The sequence below is a fragment of the Elgaria multicarinata genome, chromosome 1 (genome assembly GCF_023053635.1).
Source record: "Elgaria multicarinata webbii isolate HBS135686 ecotype San Diego chromosome 1, rElgMul1.1.pri, whole genome shotgun sequence".
Taxonomy (NCBI): Eukaryota; Metazoa; Chordata; class Lepidosauria; order Squamata; family Anguidae; genus Elgaria; species Elgaria multicarinata.
In genome coordinates, this window is record NC_086171.1 from 88,150,252 (window position 1) to 88,168,482 (window position 18,231).

The 18,231-nt window shown below is 43.6% G+C and overlaps 1 protein-coding gene across 1 annotated transcript; it reads right to left on the reverse strand.

Moving 5' to 3' along the window:
* Positions 1-796: 796 nt before the first annotated feature.
* On the reverse strand, positions 797-14,752 carry LOC134402123 (UDP-glucuronosyltransferase 2C1-like). The gene is made up of 6 exons (XM_063131465.1): positions 13,864-14,752; positions 8,242-8,390; positions 6,608-6,739; positions 5,847-5,934; positions 4,327-4,546; positions 797-1,591 (listed from the first exon to the last, which is right to left on the reverse strand). The coding sequence occupies exons 1-6, from the start codon at positions 14,582-14,584 to the stop codon at positions 1,312-1,314; spliced, it is 1,590 nt and encodes a 529-aa protein (XP_062987535.1). The 5' UTR covers positions 14,585-14,752; the 3' UTR covers positions 797-1,311.
* Positions 14,753-18,231: the final 3,479 nt, after the last annotated feature.

The following is an 18,231-nucleotide window of genomic DNA, read 5'->3' on the forward strand; positions in this document are numbered from 1 at the left end:
TTAGAGATGTTTATATGCGGGGGGGGGGGGGGGAGTGTGTCTTTGAATTGAAGAACTACAGTACCACAGTTAGGGTGGTCCTTACCAGACTGCAATGTAAGCATCGTTTAATGATGAGGAAAGCAAACCTATATCAAATATATATTTATAAAATTGGTGAAGTCACGAAGAGTCGGAAGTGACTGAATGAATAAACAACAACAACGTTTTGAATGTAGAATGGTAGAAAAGGCCTTATACCACTCAATTGGAAACCTATCTGGACCTGGAGATTTTCAATTTTTCATACTCATAATTACTTTTGTTATCTCTTCTAGCCCTATAAGAGCCATAAGGTATTGCCTTTCTAAGGAATCTAAGCAAGGGAGCTTGATCTGAGCAACGAAAGCGTTAATTTCCTGCTCCGATATCTCACTACCCTTACTGTACAACTCTGTATAAAACCTAAAAATGGTGAATTTATATCTGCAGGAGAAGTATGAATTGTGTTTTCCGCATCTTTTAACAGCAGAAATTACATTTCAATACTTTAGGTGTTTAAGGCGATGTGCCAGAATTTTACCAGGACGTTCCCCATTTTTCCAGTATACTTGCCGCAGACAAGTTAAAGCAAATTCCGCTTGCTGAGAAAAAATATTGTTTAATTCACATTTAACTTTTTGTAACTCCTGGTACAGTTGTACTGATGGAGAACTAGCAAAGTGAGTTATAAGAGATTTCAACTTCTTATCTAAAAGCACCTGTTGCGCTATTCTATGTCTTTTTTTGAATGCAGCATAAGCAATAATTTGACCCCTGGATAAAGGCTTTGCTGGCCTCCCATTCCATAGCACAAGAACTCGTAGTACCCTCATTTATATCAAAATATTCAGGCAATTGAGCATTAATCTGAGATTTGAACTTCTCATCATTTAAAAGAGAAACATTAAAACGCTGAAGTCCAGAAGGTCTTGGCAAATCTGAAAGTTGGAGCTCCAGGCATACTGGGCCGTGGTCTGAAATTACCAATGTATCAATCCTGCAAACCTTTACATACTGCAATAAAGGAGCAGAAACCAAGAAATAATCTAAGCGAAAACAATTATGATGTCCTGGTGAAATGAAAGTATACTCTCTGTCATCAGGATGCAACGGTCTCCAAACGTCAATCAAACCTAAATCACTCATATATTCTTTTTTTAAAAAAAATTAAGACGCAGCGACTAAGGAAACTGAACTCTACACCAAATAACTTTTTGGTCTGATTTACCAAATCAAGTTACAATGCTCTGTGCTCTTTGCCTTATGTAAGTTTTAGGGAACCCAACGGGGCTACTCTATTTTTGTTTTGTGTATGATGCGGCCACATTTCCGACAGCAAAATGAACAGCATTTAATGACAATTGCCATTAAAGTGGCTGTGCAAACGATCAAGAAGGCTATAACATCCAGGCAGTAATATTGGTACCAAGTCAAGTGATGGACAGCTGCCCTCAAGTGCTTGGCACCTTTGTGCCGCATGACAAACTCAATCCAAAAGACAGCCCGGTCCAGTGGCTTCATTGGCTGGTCGTGATGAATCTGGGATATCCTGACTGCATTTTCTTTATACCTAGAGGTTTGGGTTCCGGAGGGTAGGGGAAGGGGTGAAAAGAAACAACTGATTGGAATAGAACACAAGTTTCCGTTGCAGTTTAACAAGGACTGCAATCTCAAAATCAGTGTACACCTAGATTAAGGATGACCAATTTTCTATGCAAAATCCAAAGTTATATCTGAAAGCTATTACCTGTTCAGTTAAATGTGTCTGGAATGTTGCAGCAAACACTGTTAGCATGTTTGAGAATGAAATTAAGGGGAAACAGTGCCATGATCTCCCTTCAACACTTCTAGTCATGAACAAGTGGGACTACTACTACCCACATATGTCGAAAATGCCATGTGCATGCTCTAGAGCAGTGGTTCCCAAACTTTTTCAGGTAACCGCCCCTCTTGGTTCCACAAACTCATGCCCAGTGTCCCCTACCCTATAAAAATCATTATTCAGAATAGCGGTTTTCAACGACCCACTAAGGAAGATAATAACAATAAAATTCAAAACAGTAACAATTGAATATTTATTCGAAATCCAATTACTTTTTTTAGTTTATTCAATTAAACATAATTGATGAACTTGTTACAGTGATATCATCTTTCCAAAGTCTGATAGTCATTTAGCAAAAATATTAGATATCACATTTAATAACTAGGGTAGAGTACCCCACTATTCTGTAACTATTCTAGTTACAGTGTAACTAATAGTGTAACTATACTATTACACTTCTGTAAACTGAAGTGATACCAGTTTCCCAATGTCTGGTTTAAAGTCACTAAACATGAGTCTTAAATCACCATGTTTAGTAATCTGGAGTCGATTTCTTTGCTTGGAGAGAAGTAGGCAGACCACAGTAAAACTACATTCCACCAAATATGATGTTGGAAATGCAACCAGGTGTTTCTGAACCACTCTCCATAGTGTAGGATAGTGATCAGAAATTTCCTTCTGTAACCAAAACTCCTGGTATGGAAAAGACCACCTCAAGCGCCCCCCTGCTGCCCCCTTGCCTCTTAACACCCCCCTATGCAATCCCACCGCCCCCAAGGGGGAGGTACCACCCACTTTGGGAACCACTGCTCTAGAGTAATGGTGCCATTCAGTTTGTTTGAAGATCTGAATGGTTATATAAGGCCTTAATCCAGGGGTTCTTAACCGGTGGGGTACGCCTCCCTAGGGGAGGTTTGGACTGACTCCAGGGGAGGTGTGAGTAGCCTCTCAATTATAAATTGTTTATTTTACAAGTACATAGCAGCGCAGCTTGGCCCAACTTTATTTCTTTCTACTAATCTTGGGAGCTACGATGTAGCTCATTTGTACACCATGTGCGTTATCGTTACCTGCCACACGTGCGCTAGCGTACTTGAAGAACAATCAATATTTCAAGGTAAGTGACTGCTTTGTTCTGAGTCACTTTTTTTCTGGTTTATTGCAAAAAGTAGAGCCAGGCTGAAAAATTTGATTGTTCCATTTTTTGGCATTTCGTGGGGGGGGGGGGGAGGAAAACAAAAACTCTGGAGAAAAAGGCTGGGGAAAGGAGAAATTTTTGGAGAAGTTCTACTTGGGGAAAGGGACAGGGTTTCCACCTTTTGAAGTTTAGGCAGTTGTTCCTTTCTTCTTTCAATTTTTTTATATTTTTAAAAGCACCCCTTGAAAATTCAGCAGCCCAAGAGTTCTATCTGAATGCTGTTTGGAGAGGGTGAGGTCACATGGTCTCCAATTGCTGGCTTAGGAGCACAGGAAAAAACACCTACAGCTCTCAGCATAGGCCTTTTCTCCCTAAACTTGATTTGATTTCTTCAATCAAAATCTTGATGAATTTTGGGGCTCTCAAGTGGCTGCATATCCTGTTCTGGCAAAGAAAGCTATTTCATCGTTAATTCCATTTCCAACCGCCTATCTGTGTGAATCTGGATTTTTATTTATTTATTTATTACATTTATATACCGCCCCACAGCCGAAGCTCTCTGGGTGGTTCACAAAAGTTAAAACAGTAAAAAGTATACAAAATTTAAAAACCATCAGAGACATAAAAAACAACAGTATAAAAACAGCATCCATTTAAAAACAACAGTTCTGGGGGCCGTTAGAAAACAAACTTAGCATAGTTAAATGCTGTTAACTCTTAAATGCTTTTCAACTCTTGTCAGCATAAAAACCATAGCTAGAAATCGGTTGGATGCCAGAAATGATATGCGCCTAGCATTGTCTAACATTGTTCCTTGAATAACTACGCTTGCTGAGCACAAACAGCAACAGCGATCACATTGAAGTTATTTTGAAATTATCCTTCTTTTATGTGTGTAGTTTTAAAGAAATCTTTCTTTAAATACAGGTTTTGTTTCCACAAAACTGTTCATTGCTTGTGTTTGTGTTCATTTAATTGAATATGCATTTTTTAGTCCAGAGACAGAACTTAAAAATGCAAACTCGTCCTGCCTAAGACTAAATTTTGGGCTGTTAACACATGGGAGGCGTGGGTCATAAGATTTTTCCCAAGGGAGGTGTGACACCAAAAAGGTTAAGAACCACTGCCTTAATGGAAAAACAAGACTCCTTGGAATAAAGAGACCGGCCACAGTTTCTAGATTCTTTTTGGTACTGTATCAAAATATAGGGGAAATGAACAGAGCACAGAGGCCTTATACGACAGAGACCGATCAGGTGCAAGATGTGTTTGGAGCACAACTCCCTACGTTATACAGAGAATGATTTATATCCCAATTCTAAAGGAGGGTCTGCAGTTGACTTACGTGGAATTTTGAATGACCGCATTCACAGCATCCACTAAATCTTCTGTTTTCATGGTTTGGATATTGAGCTCTACCGCCATTCCTTTTGCCTTCATGTGGGCAATGTTATCAGGCTGGTCAGCAAACATGGGGATCCCAACCATGGGAATCCCGTGGTAAATCGCTTCATATATCCCATTTGTTCCACCATGTGTTATAAAGGCTTTGGTCTTTGGGTGTCCTTGAATAGGAAAATGAAAAATGTGCTCATTTACTAAGGGATGATAAAAGTAGTCATGGTACATTTCCATACAACTATGCACAAGGGCTTCAATCCAGAGAAAGTTATGCTTAATTAAATCCCATTGAAAGCAGTGGGGCAATTTTTAACTGAATGGTACCATCCTTGGATTGATGTCAAGATCTGTAAACGACTACCGTCTCTGGATTTTAAGGCGTTCCACAGTGGGGCTCAAAGTGCAAATTGATTTCCAGAGTTTGTTCAGATTGCTGCTCATGTTCATTCCACCAGTTTTCAGTTCACATTTTTTTTCCTTTCAAGTTACTCATTGACCACCAGCAAATATCCCCATTGATTAAAGAACAGCACATTCATTAAAGGAAAAGGAAAGGAACCTCTCGTGCAAGCACTGAGTCATTACTGACTCTTGGAGGGACACCAGCTTTCGCTGACGTTTGCTTGGCAGGCCTTATAGCAGGGTGGTTTGCTGTTGCCTTCCCTGGCCATTATTACCTTTCCCCCAGCTGACTGGGTACTCATTTTACTGACCTCGGGAGGATGGAAGGCTGAGTCACCCCCGAGCCGGCTGCCTGAAACCAGGTTCCGCTGGGATCGAACTCAGGCCGTGGGGAGAATTTCAGCTGCAGAAACTGCTGCTTTACCGCTCTGTGCCATACGAGGCCCAGAGAAAGTTATCCTTAATTAAATCCCATTGAAAGCAGTGGGGCAATTTTTAACTGAATGGTACCATCCTTGGATTGATGTCAAGATCTGTAAACAACTACCGTCTCTGGATTTTAAGGCATTCCACAGTGGGGCTCAAAGTGCATATTGATTTCCAGAGTTTGTTCAGATTGCTGCTCATGTTCATTCCACCAGTTTTCAGTTCACTTTTTTTTTCCTTTCAAGTTACTCATTGACCACCAACACATATCCCCATTGATTAAAGAACAGCACATTCATTAAAACACGATGCAGAAACAAATCTTGATCTAATTGTGTGATCTCTTCACAATTCTTGTCAGCAGTAATTTACACAACACAGATACGTGTTAGTGTACACTGGTAATCAGTAATGAAACGAAAGGCACAGACCGGTTGCATGTGTGACAATGGTGCAATTAGTTTCAGTTTTTATCCAAGAAAGCAGGCAGTGAATCCACTCAACAATGATGGAATGAAACAGAGGAAGCTGCAAATTTCTAGTGTTTACTTCTGCCATGAGTGAAGGAGGACATAGAGGTCCTAGTGTTAAGCAGAATGGTGAAATGAAGCCAAAGTCTGCAGCATTTGCTCTCACCAAGAAGATCATTTTGTGGGATCCAGTCATAAAGCCTGGTATTGGCTCCTAGTGTTTCTGGCCTTTTCCCTTTGTACCGCCAAAGAACCTGGAATGGAAAAAGGAAAAAGAATGGGAGAATCTTCTATGTAGTCAAGGTTGCAAGGGAAATTAGGCTCAATGCTGACCCAAAGGCCATCTAATAAATGTTGTTCGGCTTTAGGGCAGAACCAGGTTTATTTTGAAGCCTCCTCCAACACCTATTGCACACTTAAGAGGAGTGCCCATCTTTTTGTTGTTGTTGTTGTTGTCATCATATTATAACAGCCATTTCAAATAGGCAAGTATTATCCTGATATTACAGATGCCGGGGCCGAGACTGAGGAAATTGTGGCTAGCCTAAGGACCAATTGCTAAATTTATGGCTTGAGTCTGGGACCTTCCAACTCTTAGCAACTATACTGCTCACTTTTCAAACGTTTTCTTGGCCTGTTTGGCACAACACTCTAGGTATCCACTGTAAAGGTGTTAAGTTGCAGCCGTTTCAAGGGCGCAGAACTCAGAAATGCGAAATGGATAGTGTGTCATCTACTTTTCACAGGCCGACATACAATTACCAAATTGGGCTGCTCACAAGTTTATCCCCTTACAAGAGGGTTTGATGGGGCTAAAGAGGAGATCTCAAGAAGACTGTATGATTGTGAAATACAATCATCATTGGCTGTCATCAAAGCAAGCCATTCAAATACTATTATTTTGCTAAATTACATCATGAAACTGACCTTCTGTGGAAGCTGACTGAGCGCTAATGCAACCATGTTGCTCCTTTCATCTGTTAAGTTTTGAACCAATGAGCCAAGAGAAAACACCACAATACCATGTTCACCTGAACTCTGGACAAATTCTTCCATTTCCTGTTAAAAGAAAATGAATGGATGATGATGATGATGATGATGATGATGATGATGATGATGATGATGATGATGTTGATGTTGCTTTGGCTAGATCTACACTGCTGCTTTATAGTGGTATTAAAGTGCACCAATCCCTGTCAGGGAACAATCCACATTCCATATACCACTTTCATAGTGTTCTATCCTGCTTTTTATTCCACATTCATAATGATTTGACTCAAGGCGCAAATCTGACTTTTGTTTGAAATAATGCATGGATAGTAGTGGTAACAAGTTTCTTGCGTGACTGCTGAAGGTAGAAACACAGTACGGGTGGTGCACCGGCGAGGCGGGCACGCATATCTGCTCCAGGAAAAGTAAACTGGCTGGCAGCCAGTCAGGTTGGAAGGTGCTTGAGCGAGGTAGGAGCAGAGCAAGGCAGAAGGCAGGCTGGTGAGCGAATAAGCGAGTGACGGCTTCTTGGTCCAATTCTGTCAGGGCCAGCCGTGCAGGCAACTAGCAGGACCCAGAAGCAGCAGGCCCTCTGGAGAGGAGAGTGCTGCTCTTCCCATACTCGGCTGCCTGCTGCGACCGCTTCTTCCCGATTCATGGGCCAGCCCTGTTCCCCAGGCAGCGGAGCTGCTGGGAGCGGTCTAAACGACGCCATGAGTTAAATGGGCCTTACCTCCAACATAGACTTGTGGCATTAATGGAAGTTAGTCATAACTACCTTTACCTAGGTAGGGTCCAGGTGAGTCAGTCAAGGCACAATCTGAAGAGGCAACTTGCCACCTCACAGCTCACACTCCTAGCTATTGCACCACATGAATCCCCCGTAAGTGCTGGTATTCAAACCAGAATAAATAAAGAACTCTTGTTTACAAGTCATCTGGGGGGAAAGAACAACTATATTTTCTGAAAACTTGATTTTTGGAAGGAAAATAAATCATTTAAAACCAAGGACGTTTGACCTGAGTCCTCCAAAGCAAGGCCCCCCGCCTCAGCTCTTCTGCATGCCATGGGCCCCATCTTGTTCACCAGAGCCAGAGACGCCTAGGTCTTTGTAGGGGGGAGCAGCCAACCCCCAAAGATTACACCTGGCTGAAGCCCTGTAAACCCTCTGGGCATCCCTGGCTGAACCCAAAACATTTGAATCAGGTAGGGAACAGCAGGCAGCTGCAGGCAGTTTTTCAAAGAGCCTTTGGACCTTGATCAATCCTTTAACACGCAGTCTGAAATCCATTTCTCCCATGCAGGCCTCTTGGCATAAACAGCTGCTGTGCAAGAGTAGACTGTGCCCGGTCTGACCATTTCCCATTCTGCCACTCTTAATGTCTCCTCACTTCAGTCCTATGACAGGGCTACCTGTGGCACCAATGGATGTGACGAAGCCACAGTTTCAGATTCAGAAGTGCTCCTCAGAGCGAGCTCTGAGAGAGAATCCACGTCTCCACATCAACTGAACCTGCCATAGGAAACAGCTCTTTTGGCTTTAGAAGGGGAACAGCAAAGGAGAGAATTACCTCAGGCAAAGGCTTGGCTGGTTGGCAGTGCAGCCCCCCAACAAATTCAAAGTTTGGTAGGAAAGGCCGAGGAAATTCAAAGTCCCAGTAGGTTCGGATCAACCACATCTCCGCTTTACCCATTGTTTCACACAGTGTTGTGGGTCTTCCTATGGAAAAAAAGCAATGGCATTAAATTCAGCTGGTTTCTTCACAGGCACACAAGAGCTTTGGCGACGGCGTTTCCAGAAATCCCAAAAGCAGGCCCCCACATTATATTTTCAACAGGACACATAGATGGTTGCAGAGCTGTTCAGACGTTCCAGTAAAGGAGGCAATGATCTCTCACAGCTTTCACACAGCTTCTCAAGGGAGAAGGAGCACCTCATACACTCCTAGATGCAGGGATTTCTCATTGCAGTCAAGAATCCCTCTCTGGTGAAAGGCACAGGCAGGAGCTCAAACTAGAGAAGATGTCTCTTGATGGTCTATCAGAAGAGAGGCTGACAGTATCCACACAGGCGGGCTGTGGCCCTCAAGGCAAGGATTGCTGGCTTCATGTTAAATCCAGTCACTGCCATCTGTGGGCCACACCACTACTTCCAACCAGGGACTGCACCCCTGTAGCCTACCAGTAGCCAAAACAGGATGAGAAGCCACTTCTCCTGCATGGTGGCAAGCAGTACACTTTGCCTGATGGAGTAACAACAGCCCCAGCTGACACATGGGTTTAACACATGGGTTTCTTTTCCCAACCCTAATCTGAGGTCATTTAAATGCAAACATATTGTGTGTGGTGAAAATCCATGGCATATTCCAAGTCTAACGTTCTTAGACCAAAGGCGATCGGAGAATGAAATTAAGTCATTTCCTATGTAATATGCAGCTCATTTGGGAAACTAGGCCCCCATTCAGAAAAGGCAGGGAAAATATTTACTTAAGATTTCAGAGCAGTGGTCAATAAAAAGAAGTCGGTGTCAAAACTAATGGGCCTGTCCCAGGAAGCGAGTGGGGAGTTGCAGATCGCAGCACCCCACCAAGGGATGACGCAATCGGCAACTCCCAAAGCACTTCCCAGACTGGGATTATTTCCCCTGCCTATAGAGCTCGCTGGGCAAGAGCGGCAGGGGTTTCTGCCACTCTTGCCTCACGACTCTATAGGCAGGGGAAATAATCCACGGAGCCCGACAAACAACACAATAACCAATGGTTGCGCAGATAATCATCTCTGCACACCATTGATTATTGGAGTCAGTTATTTCATTGAAGTAACCAACTGTGGGGCGGGTTTCGCCCCACAGATGACACAATACGCAAAGGGGGACTACTGTGGAATCAACTTTTGACTATTGTGTCACCCGGACCCAATCTATTTGTCCTATCAGTAAATATGACATTTACGTTGTCAGAAAATAGCTTCATCCGAACAAATGGTAGAACATTTTGGTTAGTTACAGCAACTTCAAAATCTTGCTTTCAGAGGTAGATATCATTTGTTTCCTACCATTTTTGGCCCACCAAAGAGATAATTTAAATTTCTCTTTATGGCAGTATCAAAAATTCAGGACATTGCAGGGGTTCTCCTTTTAACAGTTTGCTGAAAATCCGCTGTGAATCCAACATGTCCCCATTTTCAAAGTCTATTTTAATCAGTCATTTACAAGGAAGAAAACCGTTCAGTCCACGTTCATTGGAAGACTGACCGTTATCTCTGTGCGTTCAGTTCTGATGTGTGCATTTTTGTGTGTTAAGGGCTGTTGGATGTGGCTGCATGTGACGTTGTGCATAGAGCCATAACTCAGTGGCAGAGCACATGCGTTGCATGCAGAAAGTCCCAGGTTCCATCCCAGGGATATTCAGGGAGGGCAGGAAAAAATATCTGCCTGGGGGGATTCCACACGTCGTACTGAAGCCGCTTCCATGCAGCCCCAGTGCGACGTGAAAGCGATCGTGTAACTTGCCTTTGGAAGAGCCAAGGAAGAGGCGTCCTTGCCACCGCCGCCGCCGCCCACCTACCTCCTCGCCGGCTGGGACGGAGAGCTCAGGGGAAGAAGGCGGGGTGGAGAGCTTCTTCCGCTCTCCACCCCGCCTTCTTCAGTAGAGCTCTCCTCGCCAGCCGGCGAGGACGTCTGTGGGTGGTGGCGGCGGCGGCAAGGATGCCTCTTCCTTGGCTCTTCCAAAGGCAAGTTACACGATCGTTTTGGGGTCGCACTGGGGTCTCATAGAAGCGGCCTCAGGACGACGTGTGGAATCCCCCCTGGAGAGCCACTGGCAGTCAGTGCTGACAATACTGAGGTAGATGGACCAATCGGCTGACTAGTATAAGGCAGCTCTCTATGATCCTGTGGGAGCTACCATGACACAGGAAATGTAAACGGTTCAATCCAGGAACTACCTTCCATTGATGGAAGGGCTCTGCTCACAGAAGACGCCTCTGCCCAATTTGGGGGGATCCCCTCTGCATCATAGCTCACAAGTTTCTCTCTCTCCTTTCTTTTGGGCCGAATGAAAATTGCCTTTCCTTGCCTCTCCTCACCGCTATTTGCATTGGGAAGGAAACCTCCATTAGCTCATATTGGGAGCGATACCGGTTTAATTTTGGGATATACCATTATTTTTCTTTCAGAGATCTCAGCACGTGGGACACAGCCCCCCACCTAGAAATATACTTTGCCCCTTCTGTGCCCCCACAATTCCCCCCCCCCTGGAGCCACCACTGCTCTTCCTCCTCACCCCCTGCAATCCAAACGCTGCTCAGCCTTCCCTCCGGCTGGCACTGACATAACAAAATACATGCACGTTAATTTCATTCATGCAGCTAATATCATAATGAGTTTGGCTTTTGGAAATCCATAAACTGGCTTAGGGAAACATACTTATGTCAGGACTCCTGCAGACCAGTAGGTAACACAGCTGACAACTATGGACCAACATAAATACAACAACAGCAGCTGCATTGGTTTAATCACATGCCTGCACTGTTAATGAATAAAGTGGGGTGGTGTAGTCCAATGTTATTTTATGGGAAAGTGTAATTGAACTGCCCCTTTCCTCCAACATAACTCCCCATAGTCAGCGGCCCAGTTTCCTTTCTTGCTTTTCCCTACTTAACCTCTAGGTGGCACTGCATTGAAGCAGAATAGCAGAAAAACACAAATGAAAAAGGTGCAACTTCCTCCCCTCTAAAAAAAATACTTGGTGAAAGGTATCTTTAGACACACAAAAACAGAAGCAAAACTAGACAATCACATTGTCATCTAGCGAAGCCATAAACAACTGCGAACAAGGAATGATGAACACATAGAATCATAGAATCATAGAATAGCAGAGTTGGAAGGGGCCTACAAGGCCATCTAATCCAACCCCCTGCTCAATGCACAAGCATGGCTCCTGAATCACATCTACTTTCAGCCTCAGTGACATGGCTAAGCAATGCTCACTGAAAATTCAGCAACTTTGTAAACATATGCATTCCCAATATTCTGTAATCAGGTTGCTGCACACGCCTGGAATCATGCCATTGTCCCCATCTAAGCACATACAGCATAGGACTAAAAGTCATAGAATCACAGAATAGCAGAGTTGGAAGGGGCATACAAGGCCATCAAGTCCAATCCCCTGCTCAATGCAGGAATCCACCCTAAAGCATCCCTGACAAGATGGTTGTCCAGCTGCCTCTTGAATGCCTCTAGTGTGGGAGAGCCCACCACCTCCCTAGGTAACTGATTCCATTGTCGTACTGCTCTAACAGTCAGGAAGTATTTCCTGATGTCCAGCTTCCTGTAACTTGAGCTCGTTATTCTGTGTCCTGCACTCTGGGAGGATCGAGAAGAGATCCTGGCCCTCCTCGGTGTGACAACCTTTTAAGTATTTGAAGAGTGCTCTCATGTCTCCCCTCAATCTTCTCTTCTCCAGGCTAAACAGGCCCAATTCTTTCAGTCTCTCTTCATAGGGCTTTGTTTCCAGACCCCTGATCATCCTGGTTGCCCTTCTCTGAACACGCTCCAGCTTGTCTGTGTCCTTCTTGAATTGTGAAGCCCAGAACTGGACGCAGTACTCTAGATGAGGCCTAGGAAAGGAAAGGAAACTCTTGTGCAAGCATTTGAGTCATTACTGACTCCTAGAGGGACGCCTGCTTTCGCTGACTTTTTTTGGCAGACTTTGTAGCGGGGTGGTTTGCCATTGCCTTCCCCAGTCGCAGCTACCTTTCCCCCAGCTAGCTGGGTACTCATTTTACCGACCTCGGAAGGATGGAAGGCTGAGTCGACCTGAGCCAGCTGCCTGAGAACCAGCTTCCACTGGGATCGAACTCAGGCCGTGGGGAGAGTTTTGGCTGCAGTAACTGCCGCTTACCACTCTGCGTCACATGAGGCTGTGTAGATGAGGCCTAATCAGGGCCAAATAGAGGGGAACCATTACCTCACGCGATTCGGAAGCTATACTTCTATTAATGTAGCCCAAAATAGCATTTGCCTTTCTTGCAGCCATATTGCACTGTTGGCTCATATTCAGCTTGTGATCTACAACAATTCCAAGATCCTTCTCGTTTGTAGTATGACCACCATCACTTAATGGTCTGTATGACCGCCACCACTGAAGAAGCAAACAGCTATGCTGGGAAATGAATTATTAAACGGGAGTGACAAAGAAGCAGTGGGTGTGTAGAGTCAAAAGGAAATATTATTATTATTATTATTATTATTATTATTATTATTATTATTATTATTATTATTTATATAGCACCATCAATGTACATGGTGCTGTACAGATTACACAGTAAATAGCAAGACCCTGCCGCATAGGCTTACAATCTAATAAAGTTGTAGTAAACAATAAGGAGGGAAAGAGAATGCAAACAGGCACAGGGAAGTGCAAACAGGCACCGGGTAGGGTGAAGCTAACAGTATAGAGTCAGAACAAACTCAATATTTAAAAGCTATAGGGAAAAGAAAAGTTTTTAGCTGAGTTTTAAAAGCTGTGATTGAGTTTGTAGTTCTCAAGTGTTCTGGAAGAGTGTTCCAGGCGTAAAGGGCATCAGAAGAAAAAGGACGAAGCCGAGTAAGGGAAGTAGAGGTCCTTGGGCAGGCGAGAAGCATGGCATCAGAGGAGTGGAGAGCACGAGTGGGGCAATAGTGTGGGATGAGAGAGGAGAGATAGGCAGGAGCTAGACCATGAAAAGCTTTGAAGGTCAACAGGAGAAGTTTATATTGGATTCTGGAGTGAATTGGAAGCCAATGAAGAGATTTCAGAAGTGGAGTGACATGGTCAGAGCGGTGGGCCAAGAAGATGATCTTAGCGGCAGAGTGGTGGACAGAGACCAGCGGACTGATGTGAGACGAAGGAAGGCCAGAGAGAAGAAGGTTGCAGTAGTCCAACCGAGAGATAACCAGTGCGTGAACGAGGTCTTGGCAGCATAATACAGAAGACATGAAATAGCTTTTCGGTGCTAATGAATTCTTGGGGCTGGTTCACACACACACATGTTCATTCATGCCTTAAGAACTCCCTTGCAGGCCTAACACCACACAAAGAACTTTCATATTAAACTTCAGTCATCAAGTGTAACAAAATCATATACGTGAACAAGGCCTTATTGATATGCATATAAAAACATCGTAACCAGAAATAGGAGCAAACTCTTACCTAGAACATCACTATAGTACTTATTCCAGTCATTGAAGAAAACCCGATGGAACAAAATGTCCTGTGAGAGGTAAAAGAGCATGTTTGCCATCCTCTCCATGAAGGACATCCTGTCCGTTAGAGCCCCCATGCTGGCAGGCACATAGGACGGAGGAGCTGGGATACCCCCACAGAGACGTTCCACTGTGTTCCCAATAGAGAAACGGAAAGAATATATAAATGGAACATGGAGCTTCTCTGCTACCAGTTCCCCACAAGGCATGAGTGGATCCGAAATCAGGACATCAAAACGAGCTGAGGACATCTTCTCCAGCAGTGTCTTGTTCAACACAACCATGTCGCAGAGAATTTTGTTCCTGGCCAACACCTCTGTTGTTATATCAAACAATTTGATGAAAAAATCCCAGGAAGAAAGTTCATGCTTCTCATAAACCCACAAGTATAGAAAGTTGTGCTCCAAAGCTTCCATGTCTGCCTTTGAGAATGAAACAGAGACCATTTCTACTTGGAAGGGAGAAGATTCACTGGGGTCAATTATCTGGAATGAGGAAGGCAGCAGCACTGTCACCTGATGACCCCTGGCTATGACCTCATGGAGGATGAATTTCAAATTGATCCAGTGACTGTGATCCGCTGGCCAGACGAGGACATTCCCACTGGAGGCAGAGCCCAAAAAGAACACTACAACCATAGGAAGCACCTGTACCCATTTCATAGACATGACCTTCCAGCCTTTTTCTCCGCTTGATTAATGATGCCACAAAGCTTCTTGAGGGCACTCTTGCATTTCAGACTCTTCCGGTGTCATTAACCTTTGACATTCCTTGACAAGGAGACTATCAAGGAAATGAAGGTTCCAGTGCTAAAGCAAAATCCCGTCGTGGATAACCCAGCATTAATGATTCTAAGCAGATCAAGACACATGATAATTGCTCCACCTGCTGGAAACTAAGAAACTTTCTCTCCATTCAGTGTATAACTTTATTTCCCTTAGTAACAGGAACAATTTCAAATTGTGCAACAAGTGACCTCAGCTGCAGCGCTCATAATATACTCACATAAGAAAACTTGAAGGAAATGGATTTGTTTCGCTGTAACTCTTGGGCTTGGGATGTGGCTGACATACATAGTCACACGTGATTAACATTCCTTGATTGACCAAAGGGTACTGAGAAAGGAAGACCACAAGCCTTGATATACCTGCTCTGTATGTAAGCCTCTGTGTGTAGTTTGGTTCCTGCAAGTGAACTGCATGATAGGATTGTGCCTGAATGTGCTGTAATGCTGAAACTGCTTAACTGGAATTTCTAACTGTCAAGACCTTTTGATATACTGTATTTCTTCCATTCTAAGACGCCATCGATTGTAAGGAAAAAGGATGGAAAGGAACCTCTCGTGCAAGCACTGAGTCATTACTGACTCTTGGAGGGACACCAGCTTTCATTAATGTTTTCTTGGCAGGCCTTATAGCAGGGTGGTTTGCTGTTGCCTTCCCCGGCCATTATTCCCTTTCCCCCAGCTAACTGGGTACTCATTTTACCGACCACGAGAGGATGGAAGGCTGAGTCGACCTGAGCCGGCTGCCTGAAATCAGCTTCCGCTGGGCTCAAACTCAGGCCGTGGGGAGAGTTTCAGCTGCAGAAACTGCTGCTTTACCGCTCTGCGCCACACGAGTGTAAGACGCACACTAATTTCAGTACAACCAACAGAAAAAAAGCTTTGATTCTAAGAAACAATAAACGCACCTGCGATTCTAAGACACACCCCGTTTTTAGAGATGTTTATATGGGGAAAAAGGTGCCTCGTGTGGCGCAGAGTGGTAAGTGGCAGTTACTGCAGCCGAAACGCCCCATGGCCTGAGTTCGATCCCTGTGAAAGCTGGTTCTCAGGCAGCCGGCTCCGGTCGACTCAGCCTTCCATCTTCCGAGGTCGGTAAAATGAGTACCCAGCAAGCTGGGGGAAAGGTAACTGCGACTGGGGAAGGCAATGGCAAACCACCCCACTACAAAGTCTGCCAAGAAAACGCCAGCGAAAGCAGGCGTCCCTCTAGGAGTCAGTAATGACTCAAGTGCTTGCCCGAGAGGTTCCTTTCCTTATATAATAAATAAATAATAAATGTAATAAATAAATAAATAAATTTCCTTTCCTTTCCTTAGAATCGAAGAAATGCAGTAGTAGGAGACAAATAAGCTAGCTTGATAAGGAGGATTGACCATCCAGGTCAATCTGACATTGCTAGAAGAGTTATGGGCCACCTGTTGATAAGGCATAATGAAGAAGTTTCCTTTGATCTGTCTTAGTTTTGCTTTAGAATTTTGCCAACTGCTAATTGGTTAAGATGCTATTTTGTATAAATATACCAGCTTTTAACACTGCCAGGAGAGAAGTCCTTTGTGCTGCTGCAATTGCTTGTCGGCGTGGGATGATATTAAATGTCTGACAATGTTTTTACTTGCTAAATCTTGTGAGTTTATGCACGGGACCTGTGCATTTTTTTTAAATCTGCTTATTCAGTTTTACTTTTTAAAATTTTACTTTTAATCAACTGTAACTGCTTTTATATCATTGTATTCACAGTGCTATTCTACTTTGCTGGTCTATTATTCTTATTAAAGAAACAAAAAACACTGAACCGAATCAAATCCTCACCCAACCCTACTGTTAAACATAAGAACGTCTACGGCAAAGAAAAAACGAAAAAACTGCTGCATTTAGCTGTTTTAGCTTACTGTATTTGGACTTGTGGTTCACGGATGTTATTCTGTTTCAGAAGCTCCTGAAGAAGGATCGGGAGATCCGAAACGTCAAGCTTTTTATACATTAAGTCCTTTTACAACAATACAATGTTTAAAGATTGAAGATAGATGTAACAAAAAATAAAAACCTTTTTCTATTTTCCAACACTAGAGACTATCTCTTCTTTTTCACTGGAAAAGCTCTACGAAGCCAGGGTCCTTCTAAATTTAAGGCATGGACCAAATAATGATACTTGGAAAGAAGAAACACAGCAGACTTACCCAAAACCAAACTGTGATAAGAATCCCATTCTCCCCAGTATTTCTGGAAAACATAATCTTGAACATGGTAAGATAAAATGTTCTTGATCCTTTCTCCAAATGACAATCTGTCTGTAAGCTCAGACAAAGATGCTGGGACATATGAAGGAGGGGCAGGTATTTTCCCACAGTGCCTCTCCACCGTTGAGGCTGGCGTGAACCGCAGAGTGTACATGAACGGGATGCCCAACTTCAAAGCAATCAGGTCACCACAGAGCATCACAGGGTCAGAAAGGAGCATGTCATAGTTGCTCTTTCTCAGCCGTGCCATGAGTTCCTGATTAGATAACACCCCTTCACATATCTGCCTACTGAGTCCGTTGACTTTCCTCATTAGCTTCCCCAGCTCTTGGTAAAATTTATGGAAGGTCAGAGTGGTCGGCCTATTGTTCAGCCACAGCATTATGATGTCCTTGATAAGAGAGTCCATGTCACCCTTTCCGAAGGGCACAGGGAACACCTCAAACTCGGCAGCTGATCTATTGTCGGGTTGGATGAAGAGCGATGCTGTTGAAACCAGGACACTGACGTGGTGGTCTCTCTCTATCAGTTCCTGAATGATGACCTTAACATTGAGCCAATGGCTGCCTTCTACTGGCCAAATAAGCACTTTCCCACAGAGAACATTTCCTACCAGGGTGACCTGAAGTACAAACAATTGGATGTAAAACTTTAGAACAACTGCTCTTGCTGAGGTGGAAGTCATGACGTACTTTTCTTGAGAAGTCATATTTTCTTCTTAGATCACTCCTCAGTCTTTCATTTCTGCGGGGGAAAGTTCCTGTACTGCACCCGCCTTCTCAGAAGACTTTTAAGCTAGGGTGATAACTGGAGTTAAGCTTTTCAAATCACTGAGGTGAATGACGCCATTGCAGAGAAGGCAAAGCTGATTTCTGGAAGGAAAACACAAAAGACACCTTTCTTTATTTCACTATTATTTCAATTGCCTTATATTTAAAATTTTTACAACACTAAAATTAATACCAAATTCACCACCCACTCAAACCCCTGCCCCTATTTGAATATCAGTTGATTTAAAAACAGTGGAGGCTGGTGGCTCCGATGTCAGCAGAGCTGTGAATCCGCTCCGGGTTTCTGTCAGAACTCGAAAGGCGGCGTCCAAGGTGCGAACAAAAAAAATCAACAATGGCATTTTCAATTTTTAAAAAATAAATATAAAAATTGGCTCTGAGGAAAAATAACAAGGGAGACAACATAAAAATTACTGGATACAATGGACTAGCAGGAACATTGTCTATATTCTCTGTAAAAAGTGGATGAACAAAAGATGGCAATTGCAAATTAAATTGTT

Excerpts from the sequence above, each read along its gene's own strand:
- LOC134402123 (XM_063131465.1), bottom strand. The coding sequence starts at position 14,584 with ATGTCTATGAAATGGGTACAGGTGCTTCCTATGGTTGTAGTGTTCTTT. Across the intron at positions 6,740-8,241 it reads CAGCCAAGCCTTTGCCTGAG|GAAATGGAAGAATTTGTCCA; the intron begins GTAATTCTCTCC and ends TTCTTTTAACAG. Across the intron at positions 4,547-5,846 it reads CCCACAAAATGATCTTCTTG|GACACCCAAAGACCAAAGCC; the intron begins GTGAGAGCAAAT and ends TTCCTATTCAAG.